Source organism: Silene latifolia, chromosome 2 (assembly GCF_048544455.1).
Source record: "Silene latifolia isolate original U9 population chromosome 2, ASM4854445v1, whole genome shotgun sequence".
Lineage (NCBI taxonomy): Eukaryota > Viridiplantae > Streptophyta > Magnoliopsida > Caryophyllales > Caryophyllaceae > Silene > Silene latifolia.
Window position 1 is genome coordinate 185,721,233 of NC_133527.1, and position 13,392 is coordinate 185,734,624.

Here is a 13,392-nt window from a genome sequence, read left to right on the forward strand (position 1 = left end):
GTGTCTTTCATCAATGTACGTTATCTCCAAGAAGTAGACTAAGAGGAGACTTCCACAACATACTTTTGCTAGCTCACTCTATAGTGCATCTAAATGCTAAATGTAGCACATATTTGTGTTCTTATAGTTCACGTATCATTAAATTAAGATTATCATGTTGTCAAACATGGGAAATAGACTATTGTATAGCATCATATGCTATATTGCCATTCTTGTAAATGACACATTTTGTTGTCAATAAACTAGCTAGGTTTGTATATATTCCATTAGATTTGTCAAGATTTCATATTATCTCCCAAACACTTGATTTTTCAGCTTTCTAGATCATAAGTCATGACCAATGACCAAAACATATAAGGTGAAAACCCATGAATTTGGTCATTGGAATTTGACTGTCATTATTTCTGGAATATTTTGTGCTATGCTGTCCTGACCTGATTTCGTAATATCCGAAACCGTAAGAGTAAATGGAAATAACAACCAAACAAAACATCATAGGAAGCAAATGAAACTGGAATGCCAAAATAAATATATCTTGCTAATAAACATGGTAGCTAGTTGATCAATTCATGAACAATCATTATAACACTCTAAACATTTTGAGTTTTTGACTACTGTCAGGAAAAGCCGGGAAGGCGTGTTTATAGAAAGCCCATCTTGTCCTAAATGAAACCCACCGACTTATGTGTGAATTGTTAGTATTTCTTGTGATAGACAGCGAACAGCACTCTTGTACTAGTCTTGTGTAAAACGGTTCTATAGTATGATATGGGTAGGCGTTAAGGTTTTTGGAAGTAAATTTACAACTTAACCTTCGAATTCATCTGGGGTCTCAAACTCTCATCAGTAGATCTAACCTAATTTTTTTGCATTCAATTGTGTAAGTAATTCATAATGCCAGCCGTAATGCAGACTCTTACAATGTGCAGATGGTGGAGGAATTTACCAGTTTATGCTCAGCTTTCATGCTTTAGGCGTACAGCTCTCCAAAGTTCATCACGAGTACATAAAATCCTCTACAAATGTAAAACCATCTGAGCCCAAGCCGAGAACGACCTTGTTCCTCGCGAATGTATATGAAGCAGGCATGACTCGTGACGTTCATAGAAGAGCCTGTAACACTAGATATCTCCCTTATAAAGGGAATAATATACAAATTAGCACACGTTGATTTAACAGACCAATACACAAAGTAAAAGTTCTTTGTCAGTGGTCACTGCACCTCTGAATTCCAATTGCGATTATGAAGAGTTGTTAGCTTGCCACATGATCACGTTGCACAGAGGGATATGATCTTTTCAGAGGTAGCTGCTTTTTGAAAGAGATCTTAGGTCTCCAAGATAAATTAGTCACGTCCCTTAGAGAACCTCTCAGCGATTTGGTAGGTGTTGCTTCTGGGGTACGCAGAGAAGTTCCGTGGAGTGATGATATTTGGTATGATGGCCCCGCGGCCTTAATATCAGGCTTCTTTGGGCGCATTGATTCGATTGGAACGAGTTTTCCGTCTATTTGGTTTGTAAATACAAATGTAACCTGCACAAGCAGATGGGTAAAAAGACAACACTGTTATATTATGTTCTGCAAAGCATAAGCTCCCAATTTTGCTTGCTCATTGTGTTCTCTAGTTTTAATTTTTAATCTCCTTTCATCACTAGCAGACAAAGAGGATTGTTCTGGTGTTCTCTACAATGCATGCGATTCAATGACAAGCGAATCTCATTATAGATCATCCAGAAGCAAAATTTGTGTTTCTAAAATAGAAGGCTATGTACGTCTGATCCCTCCTTACCTTTGCAGCACTGGGTATTGTTATAGCAACAGTTCTGTAGTAGCAAATCTTTATGCCATTGCTTTATCATACTGTTGCTATCAAAATACACCCAATTTGCTAATCTTTTTTGTATCCCTTTAACCATTTTTGGGTACATTACTTGATCTCGTGCAAAAGCGTGGACATTGGAAAATAAAATCTGAGTTGAAGTCTATATGAACTGATTCCAATGGACGGAGGATTAAATGCGGAAGGCTGGAACAGTATGTTTATAAGAGAGATACAATTCAACTTCTAAGAGCGTAAAATTTCTATACTCAGACCGCATATAACCGGACACCAATAAAGTATGCTGTAATTAAAAGTTAGAATAGTACACTTACATCATCACCAGCTGAATCCTGAAAAAGCACATCCGGCACTGAAGTAGGTTTGAAATGATGACCCCAGTTGAGTAAATCCTCCTCAAGAGGAATGCCAACCTAAGAATAAGTTCCCGGCCAGATTATTAACAACCCCTAAGCTGGTTGCCCCTTTCATCTTTTTTCCATTTAGTCACATTTGTCATTTTCGCAGGGGGAAATTTGGATGGGGGGGCTGAATGGAAAAAATGGAGTACTATTTTATATGATAAAAAAATCACCTGTCTTTCCGAATACTTTAAGCTATGGAAGCACCCAGACATTTCGGCAAATCCACCAATATCAGCATCATTTTGATATGACATTTCACATTCTTCAGACGATCCAGCTTCATAGGCTTCTATCTTGCTTGCACCCAAGGCATCTCCTGAGATATCGTTCTTTGTACAACGGATACAGTTCATCTTTTCATGGATCTCAGAACTGTATAAGATAAAAGACTAGAACTCAAAAAACTTCACAGAAGCGGAACTAAGTATGGATACCTCTTGACAATTAGCATATAAGCAATTACCTCACATCGGCACGGTATGTAAACAAATCACGTAAATCTTCCATCGAGAAAAAGTTGCCCTGAACTTAAAATTGTCAATAGACTAACCACACAAATAGCCAAAAAAAGAATATTTAAAGGGGGAAAAACTGAATTTATACCCAAGTAAACTGAAATACCTTATTATAGTCGGTTTGCTCTTGTTGAAGAACTTTCTGTAACCCTTCTTTTGACATCTGACGCTGGTACACCTTCACATACGAAAGAATGGAAAAAGTTCTATCACTAGGAATATCACAGAATACAGCAGTGGAATTTTACTTGGAAAATAAAATACTAAGCCAATATGTCAAAATCCCCTGCGCAAGTGCGCAGCATATTGCATTGTTTTAAAACTCATATATCGTATCACCCAATACTTGGTTTTTACATGGTAAGTTTTTAATGTCCTACAATGTAGTGCTTAAAGATGACATAATGATAGATCAAATCACAACCTTCTCTTCAATGGTTCCTGTACTGAGAAATCTGTATATGTATACTCTCTTCTTTTGACCATCCCTCCAAACTCTTGCAGCAGCCTTCAAAAGCAGCGTACAATGCATCTAAGTCAGACCCAGGACATCTGGACAAGTGATACTAAGCAAATTTGAATGAAACTAACGATTAAATATCTAAGAAGTTACTTGTTTATCATTGGCAGGGTTCCAGTCAGGATCAAACAAGACCAGGCGATTTCCACCTATCAAATTTAGTCCACAACCACCAGCTTTACTGCTCAAGAGAAAGGCAAACTCGTCCTGCAAGGCATTATTTAGAAAATGATGCCATATTACAGAAAATAAAAGGTCTAAGGGACACGAACCTTTGAAGGATCATTAAAACAATTGACGAGCTTTTGCCGTTTGCTGATAGATGTGGCCCCATCAAGTCTCAAAAATGGATATCTTCTCTCACGACAGAGTTGAGCAAAGAGGTCAAGTGTCTGAAACATAGCTCGATGATCAGTTAAATAGAATTCATCAAAAAAAAAGCAGGAAATGGAGGAGACACAAGGGAAACTAGGTTTTGTGCCAAGCACATATGCACTAGGCCATCAAAAAGCAATTAATTATTGACAAAAAATGATCCAGGCAGAACAGTGATAAATTACATTGCATGCAAACCCAACCATTGTGAATCAGACACTCGACTTAGGCTGTCTATAAACAAAAGCGATCACCTGAGTATAGTTTGAGACCAGAACAATTCTATCATCAGTCTTTTGTCGTAGCTGAGCTAGTAAACGTGCTAAAACATGCATTTTTCCTGATAATTCGACCCAGATGCCATCACCGCCGGTCCATACACCAGACCTGGGAGCACAATTGATGGGTCTCTAATATAAAATTCATACTAATAAAAAAGAAGGAAACAAAGCCATGAAACATGTAATGATCTTACCTCCCTGAGAAAACTTCAGGGGGAAAAAATCGCATGCAGTCCTCGAAGCCTGATATCCCTGAATTTCCACCCTTCATGGTATCATATATGAGCTGCAACAACAAGTACCATGTCGTGAGAAAGAGGAGAAAGAAAACAGAGAATCTCTTAGCCATGTCTCGGTGAAGATGAGTGTTCAAGTAGCCACCATTTTTTGGCCATTCTCTCAAGCAAGATAAAACAACACGGGTTATGCTCTTTCATGTACATGATTTACTCAATCATGTACATGTTTTCCAATATTACCCCTCTTATTTGTTTTACATATTATTCTCACTAAACTTAGACTTTCCCTCTTTTCCCTTTCAAAAAAGTTATCATCATGTTGAATTTATGTCTATCATCAGTATCCACCACATCCAAATTTTTTTTTGGCAATCACTGATTCAGAAAGTTGTATGGCATGAATCATAGCTCCGAAATACGATATCTTATGACTAAATGAATTCCATTCAATGACGAACAATGAAAATGAATCCCACTTAATTCTGGGAATTTCATACGATATTTTCAATGATTCCCCCATGAATTCCCCACTGCGGCGCCCTCAATGGATCAAGATCAGACTGTTGCACCGGACCACCACCGACCACCAGCCACGACCCCCTACCATCCCCTCCCCTGCGTCACCACCATCCCTTCCTACAAACCCTAATTGGAAAAAATTAACACTCTAATGAAAGTAATAACACGTAAATCAACTTGACTTAAACAAAATTTATGTATTTGTTGGTTAATATGAGATTTGAGATCCATAATTATAATGTGGGGGAATTTGATGAGGTTTTGGGGAAGGATTAGAGAGATTTTTTTTTTTTCAAGGAAAGGGTATTCTATGGAAATATTATGAGAAAAAGACCATGATTAAGTAAAATGTGTCCATGAAAGAGCAACTACGAACAACAATACTACCCTATTGTCCCTACCCAATCCCTTAAGACTCTCACCTATGCCGATGTAGCTACATTACTCTTATGTTGATTCTTGCACACAAAGCTTCTTCACGGATGAGCAAAAATGAAAAAATTGTGTCAAGAATTGCAAAAAACAGATTGACATTTGACAATACAAGAATCGCAAATAGTTTAATGTGCCGTTATACATAATTCTATCATATTCCAAAGACAAACAATAGCGACTTATAGCTCCATTGAAATGAAACTTGGCCATCCTATCGAACATTTGTAACTTTCCAATAAATTTTCATGAGCTGGTCATTTATCAGTATACACTATACAGAGAGCTTATTCTAAGATATGCTTAAACAAATACTGACATCATTGCTAATTTTCTATTGATCAACTTATACTTGTCTTATTAGACTGCAAAATATCTTCCTAATATTCAACAAAAAAAAATGGAAGGATGTCCAGCTAGTAGAAATGTGCTTGAGGTTTGCTAGATACATTCATATGATAGGATGGCCTGAAACAGTTGTGTGACTCTCTGAAGTTGGTAGCACATTAAACCCTGAACTTCAAATCAGGTGTGATTCTTTCTATTACCAACTTGAGCAAATGAATTTATTGTGAACTCCCAATAAAACATAATCTGAACATTGAACTTCCTCATTCAAATATCCCCACGCAGTACAAGCCAGCAAACAAGCCTCAAGGCAAATAAGAAATACCAGCTGACACATAGGTATAACACTCAGGAAATCAGATACATTCCACTGCCACTTTTTCTCTGAAATAGTTCCATGTAAATAGAAACTGTGAACACTGAACAATCTCGTAAACGGTCATAGTGTCATACCCAACTTCCTACATCGCGCTCGCTATAGAAGGGTGAGAGGCCATTGTGTAATTGAAGCACTGAATAGGTGATAAGCTTCAATTTCGATCAACATAATTAAAATATTGGAGTCAAGCCTCAATAGAGATAAAAGTATGATATATCATTGGATTAAGACTGTCATGTGGACAACTTAGCAGGACAGATTCTCCCTAACATTTATACAAACAGCTTTCACCAGCATTACTAGAGTACTGGGTTTTCAATGTACAACAATTACCTTAGTCATGTGCTAAAAAATTCGCATTTTACTTATTCTACATACTACAAACGTACCTTTGGGTGATTACAGAGCTTCTTCAGAGCTGTAATGTATGCTAAAATTTTTGAATGCTTTGCTTGTTCATTTAACACCCTTTTAACCTGAAACAGGAGAAAAAAACTATTTGTTCTATGAACCAGTAACCTGAAAATAATGCACTCAGCAGTATACAAATATGAAGAAAGATCACCCACATTTTTTGACTGTATAAAATGATTGTAAAGTTCCGACTGCAACGGAGTCAGTTTGCAACAGACAACTTCAACAATCTGTGACAGCCATATCACTATATCATACAAAGGTCATTCTGCAACATATTTTAAGTCCTTAGCCAGATTGGGGAATCATAATACCTTTGGTGGTAGGTGATTTGATAGCAATGCATTCGTCCTCCTTAGTATAAACTGAAGATAAAAGAAGCACATCAGCACCAAAAGTTTATTCTTCGAAGCTTTGGCTAGCTTAACTGAAGATTAGCACGACTTGAGTTTTGACATGTAGTTATGTAGGTAACAGGTGCTTGCATATGCTGGACAGTGAGCGGCTCTTAGAACCGCGAACCAGGCTATTTATGTGATAGCATTTCTTTTGAGAGAATATACACACCTGATTTACTTTGGCACTCAACTCCTCTGATCGTTTCATCCCGAGATTTTTTTGGTCCTCGGTAGCAGAGGGTTCCCGTCCAGATAGAATTGGCATCTTCATTATAGAACATCAAAAACATATTACATTCGTAGGATAACTAAAATTAAAGTTGCGGGGCCAACATTTTATCAAACAATGAAAGAAAACATATGTGAAGTAAATATCCTTGGGCCAGGCGAATGCGATCAGGGGACAACTGGACTAGACAGATGCAATTACTTTGTAAACATTACCAACTGTTGCCAGATTCTTCCAATAACCAAATGGGAAACTTAAGATGGTGAGATATAGGGGGAAAAAAAGGATATAATCACCTAGTTAAAAAAAGGCAATAGTGCACTTACACTATATTGAATTGAGAATATCTCGATGAAATGACTCAAAACTAATCACTGGTAATTTCAAAACAAGTAAATGCACATTGCAACTACAAAAGCTATTGACTCTTGGCCAAAGATATAATCAGATGGGAAGCACACCTCATAATACCGTCGAAAATGACCTGCATTGCCTAAAATTCCTGGATTGGTGAAGTTTACCATAGCATAAAACTCTTCAAGGTCATTCTGCAGGTAAAAAAGGCATGCCATGACAAAGTGTTAAGAGGAAAAAGGGGAAAGACTAAGCACGGAATAGGTATGGACTACGGAATCATCAGAAAAATGCCTTACCTGCATGGGTGTACCTGACAGCAAGATGCGGCGCTTACATTCCAGTGACGCTAATGCCTAGTGTGACAAGACATTCGAATACGAATCAGAATAAGTATTTTATAGTCATTAAAAAGGCTAGCACTGATTGCCATTCATATGTCCACTTACCTTGTTCGTTATTGTCTGGTCATTCTTAAGCCTGTGGGCTTCATCACATATGACAAGATCACAAGATCCACTTTGGCTGAATTTTGGAGCATGGATTCTAAACGTTTCATATGAAACTATAAGTACCTGAAACAATATATAGTTATCGGAAGTATTCAGAACATATGTCAATCACATAATGCAAACATCCGCATTAAGTTTTACCTGTATTTTGCTGCGTGGATTTATGAATCTGTCAATTCCGGATACAACTTCATCTCGACTACTTTCACATAGGGCAATTAACTGAACCCTGTCCCCAACCCACTTTTTTATTTCTGCCTCCCAATTACTCACAAGACTTGTAGGAGTGACGATAATTGCTTTATTAACCATTGGTTTTCCATCAAATCCTTGGCGAAGAAGAGTGTAAAGCAAAGTGATTGACTGAAGAGTCTTTCCCAAACTGCAAAAGGGTTCATTCAACAGCGAAAACGAATTTAATAGGACTGACATAAGAAGTTCATTACCTTGGTAAAAGTAAGATGCGTACCCCATATCATCTGCCAAAATGCATCCATGAATACCAGCTGCACTTTGCAATCCAGAGACGCATTCAAACATGAACTGCACACCCTCTCTGTCAAAATGAATAACAAAGGTTCAACATGCTGCTCCTTACAAAACATAAAAAAAAAATAGTAATAAAAAATGAAAAATCTCTCTCGTATTCTCTCTCACCTATTCAAACTGCAATTGTGTTAGCAAACTTCTAAAAATATTAACGTGATGGAACGTGATAAACAATGCTAACTCGTAATAAACTATCATTTAGTATATGCTGACTAAGATAGCTCATGGCTACCAGAAAATGTTATAGGTTTGAATGTATACCTTTGATGTGGTCGAAGGAAACGAACAAGCAAGTCATCAACCATTATCAGCGCCAGGCAAGAAGATGCAGCGCCTTGCAACAACTCATCAGATTGCCATAAAATCAACGGCTCAATACCAGTTGGTAATGGTACATTTTCCTTGGGCTGATCTTTCTCGTCCACTGTAGAGAGCTCCAAAGTATTCATTTCTGGAACCTGAACCACAAACGGACTTGCTGAGCCCCATGGGACAAACCTCTTCCGAGCCAAAAGCCGTGCTTGGAGTTGCTCCACAGTGCTAGTGCTGAAGTCTTTAGCAAATGGTGGTTTGAATGGTTTTCTTGCCACTGCTGCCCCTTCTGATACTGAAAGAACCCGTGGAAGCAATGACTGTCGTCTCACAACAAGGTCTCCTCTGCGAACAGAGTCAATAATCAGACTAATTGCTGTAAGGCAAAAACATAGTAAGACCGTTCTTCTAAGACAAGGATTTAGGGTCCGTTTGGATACAATTTTAGGAGGGAAGGGGAGGGGAGGGGTGGTGAGGGGAGGTGAAGGGAGGGGAGAGAAGGGGAGGGCAAATGGGATGTGGGTGTTTGGATAACAAAAATTATGAAGGGAAGTGGAAGGGGAGGAAGGAGGGAGATGAAGAATGGATGGAGGATTGAAGGATGCTGGTGGTATAATTAGAGTCCAAATAACGTTTTCTTTCCAAATCTTACCACCCTTGGAAAGATTATAGTTTGTTCTATAGGAGGGAAAATAAGTCCTCTCATTTTTCTCCCCTTCCATTTCCTTTCTCCCATATTTTTTATCCAAACAAAGGAAATTAAATCCCTCCCTTTCTCTCCCCTCCCCTTCTCTCCAATCCCTTCAATCCAAACGGACCCTTAATGTTAAGGGGTGGGCTTTTAAAGTGAACTCATCCCAAATCCTGAAAATCTCTCCATGTGCTACCATAAGACCATCTAGTACAAAACTTGTTTGCTAGCTCTTTGTTTGGATGTAAAATAGAGGGAAAGAGAGGGACAATGGAACAATCTCATTTACCTTCCAAATCTGTATTTCCTATATTGGAAGGAACTTAATTTGTTGTGTAGGAGGGAAACAGGAAGATCCATTTACATTCCCTTCCAACTCAAATTTACTAACAAAACAAAGGAAATTATTCCCGTCCCTTTCCCTTCAAATTCCCCATCCAAACAAAGGGCAAAAATATCAACTTAGCATAGCTGCTAGCAAAATGCTCTTTGTATAACCGCTTAATATATTAAAGTTCCATCTCAACAATTTTGCTTGTTCGTACAAGCAACAACTATCAAGGAAAACAACAAGACCCCTAACGCTTGCTTTTGAAAGAAGACTAACAAGCAAGATTATTCCTCGTTAGTCGCCTTCATCACAAACCTCACTTAAATAGATGGATACAGTACAAGTTAAGAATAGCTCAGAAACACTCCCAAAAAACAGTATCTCTCCAATCAAGCCAGACAACTTGACGAGTAACGGGACTGAAGCAAGCTCTTCAATGTATTAAACATTCTTAATTAAACCCTAGAATTTGATTTCCGCCTAAATTTAGGCAAAAATCCACAATTTTTCCTGATATCAAACACAAATCCGGAAAGACATCTTAGCAAAATGTCTCGTACCAAAAATCACATTCCTAGAGAAACATTTGCATCATCGTTCATTTCCCAAGCTTCCAAATCAAATTCAAATAATTGCTAATCACTAGCGCAAAACCTAATTAAACCAAACAATTACCTAGAAAACAATCATAATCAGCCTCTAACAGCTAAATTACAGCTAATAATTGGTTAATTGTTAGATACACCGAAAATTCACAATGTTAGGTTAGAACGAATCAATCAATTTTATCTGAAAACCCTAGAAAAGTTGAAAAATCGACTAAATTAGAGAATAATCAAACATTACCTAACTAAAGAGGCGACATTTTGTGATTTGTTCTCTTCTTGCGACGATAAATCTTCATCAACATCAATTACACCGCCGTCTTGTACTTCTTCGACGGCGAAATCCTCATCGTCGGAAAGAGAAACGAGAGATTGTTCATCATCTGATAAAGATGTTGATGATGATAATGTCTCCGCCATTGTTGATTAATGAAGATATTACGCAGAACAATGAAGAAGTGGGGTTAGAGAGAAATTAAGGAGTGTAGTTTTTAAAGTGAGAGTTGTTGAATTTTTGGCGGCAAATTGTTGAAGAAGGAACGACTGAAGGTTAATTGATTTGTTGAATTTGATTGGGCTTTCGAATTTTTAGTGCTAATAATTTTTCAAAAGGTAAGAACGGATTTGTTAAGGTGTGTCATTCTGAGAGCACACAATAAGAAGTTATACTACAAGGTAATGAATAGAGCTCTTGTGAGTAGGTGGTGCCTTGGTGTCACGGTCCGCTACTTTTGCCGGACCGTGGCGCGCACCCTTGCCCGTCTCAAGGCAAGATGCAAGCGACAAGGATCTTCGTACTAGTGAGGGATCGCCCACTAGCACGATACTCGGGTCTCGGGTCGGTGTGTGTCGGGAATCATAGTCACGATTATCAAGTCCGGCACACGAAAGCAATAAAAGTAAGCAATACGATTATTGAAAGCAAGCAACAAGCAACAACAAGCTTTTGGATGAGAAGCGGTTTTTCATTGACTAGCACCTCTCAAAGAGGCAAATTTGATAGTTTGGTCCTGGTAGCAGGAAACATTGAATTTACAAGTTTAGTTCAGAATAGCGATATACCTATTTATGGAAACCTATTCTAAAACTACTAAGAAAATACTTACTACAAATGTACAAGGGAAATGAAATTACATAAGTATAAATAAATCTAAGGGTTCAAGTGTGCGGATTGTCACACTCTCCCCCACCTAATCTGTTGCCGCCCTCGGCAACACAAAAATCTCGAACGGCGCTTGATGAGACATCCTCGGTGAGTGTGGCCGTCCATGCCGCATTGTGGTTTGGCTTTCTCTTGAGTCCGGCTTGTAGATACTTCTCGGTCCACACCATGATCGGATTCATCGTCCCTTCAAGAATAGAGTGCATTTCCTTGACGGCGAGACTCCCGAACATCATGTCCTCCAAGTTTATCACTCGCCTCTGATCATTCTGGAAAGTCCACGTCCTCGTTGCTCGAGCGGAAATTTTACGAGATCGTTCAAGGTGCTTGCTCCATCGCACCTTCACCTTGTCCATCACCACTTCGCACTCGCATTCGAGGGTAAGTGAGTTCTCCGGACGCCGAATCGGCATTTTGGCGCGGCCCCCGATGGTACGAGGCCTTTTCTCTTGGGTCGACCGACCCGCAAACCGTAACGTCGATTCGACAGACATCGACGCGGCCCCCGATGGTACGAGGCCTTATCTCTTGGGTCGACCGACCCGCAAACCAGGACGTCGATTCAAAGACATCGACGTGGCCCTCGATGGTACGAGGCCTTATCTCTTGGGTCGACCGACCCGCAAACCAGGACGTCGATTCAGCACATCGACGCGGCCCCCTGATGGTACGAGGCCTACTTCTTTGGGCATCTCGGCCCTCATTGTCTACTCCTCGGTGAGGGCTAGACTCTTCTTTCGTCCCCCAGGCCACTTAGCATCGTAGTTAGCCTGGGTCTTGTTCGCCCTTGGCTCCACCGAACCTTTAGGCATTCTCCAAGGTCGCATCCCTTGTTTCGGCGTCGTGATCACCCTCATAGCCGAAATTCGATGCTGCCCCTTGTCTTCGTCGCTGTCTACCGTATTCACTACGATAGACCCCATTAGTAGCATTGATCCGTCACTCGGTTTCAATACCACCAATGCCTTCGAAAGAAGCGCATCCCGAGTACTAACTTGAAGTCATCCAGCGGAACGGTGGTGAAGTCGAGCTCCCCTGCCCACTCACCCACTTGGACCGCGACCTTCTTAGCCACTCCTTGGACGCGTCTCATTTTCCCATTGACCGGCTTCAGGCAGCTGTTAGCATCCCGCAGAACTAGCCCCAACCGATCCGCTTCCTCTTTCGTAACAAAGTTATGGGAGGCGCCCGAGTCGATCAAGGCTCGTGCTTTCTTCCCATTCACCATCAAGTCCACGTACATGAGCCCGTTGGATTTCTTGGCGGAGGACTCTTCGTATTTCCCCATCGCGTTGATCCGTTGGAGTGAGCCCATCTGTGGTTGGTCTTCACCATCACTCGAGTCTTCGTTACACTCTTGGTGATAGTCGGCCAACGCCCCATCAAGACGTTCTTGAGCCCCTTTCGGCATCTTCTTGAACATGGCATTGAACTCCGCTTGGTTCGGACAATCGGCCATCTTGTGAGGACCCTTGCACACAAAACACGCGAACGGTCTCTTCGTTGTGGAGCGCAGAGAGAGTTTCCCACCTTCGAAGACGAGCTTGAGGGCGAGTTTGTAGTGCTCGCCGATTGGGCTTGACTTCCTTGCGAGCGGAATCGACCGTTCCCAACCGAAATGGCATTTTTTGTGGCCTTTGTCCATTGTACCCACTCGTGACGCGCACCGGTATTCCCCGTTGGTGTCACCACTCTTGGTGCCTCTCGCTCCCCGTGAAAGTCGAGCAGGCGCTCCGCAGCTGATATGGCCGAAGACAGAGTTTTGGGGTTCTGCCTCATGACCTCCTGTTGTGCCCACCTCTTCAACCCATCAATGAATTCGAATGTCCTATCCGTCTCGGACATTTCGGTAATCTCGAGCATGCATGCAGAGAATTCCCTCACATAATCTCGGATTGATTTGGTGTGCTTGATTTCCTTCAACTTCTTCCGAGCAACAAACTCCGTGTTCTCGGGGTAGAAGTGATCCTTCAAGATCCTCTT

The 13,392-nt window shown here is 40.3% G+C and overlaps 1 protein-coding gene across 1 annotated transcript; it reads right to left on the reverse strand.

Moving 5' to 3' along the window:
• Positions 1-492: 492 nt before the first annotated feature.
• LOC141643749 (protein CHROMATIN REMODELING 25) lies at positions 493-10,787 on the reverse strand. Its single transcript, XM_074453044.1, has 22 exons — positions 10,489-10,787; positions 8,570-8,965; positions 8,229-8,315; positions 7,901-8,141; positions 7,697-7,822; positions 7,547-7,603; positions 7,355-7,441; positions 6,834-6,929; positions 6,581-6,631; positions 6,422-6,496; positions 6,242-6,328; positions 4,130-4,221; positions 3,909-4,041; positions 3,552-3,671; positions 3,373-3,486; positions 3,184-3,267; positions 2,866-2,937; positions 2,708-2,766; positions 2,415-2,616; positions 2,155-2,253; positions 1,223-1,533; positions 493-1,133 (listed from the first exon to the last, which is right to left on the reverse strand). The coding sequence occupies exons 1-21, from the start codon at positions 10,665-10,667 to the stop codon at positions 1,255-1,257; spliced, it is 2,736 nt and encodes a 911-aa protein (XP_074309145.1). The 5' UTR covers positions 10,668-10,787; the 3' UTR covers positions 493-1,133; positions 1,223-1,254.
• Positions 10,788-13,392: the final 2,605 nt, after the last annotated feature.

Excerpts from the sequence above, each read along its gene's own strand:
- LOC141643749 (XM_074453044.1), bottom strand. The coding sequence starts at position 10,667 with ATGGCGGAGACATTATCATCATCAACATCTTTATCAGATGATGAACAA. Across the intron at positions 8,142-8,228 it reads ATTTTGGCAGATGATATGGG|TTTGGGAAAGACTCTTCAGT; the intron begins GTACGCATCTTA and ends ACCCTTTTGCAG. Across the intron at positions 7,823-7,900 it reads ATCCACGCAGCAAAATACAG|GTACTTATAGTTTCATATGA; the intron begins GTAAAACTTAAT and ends ATATTGTTTCAG.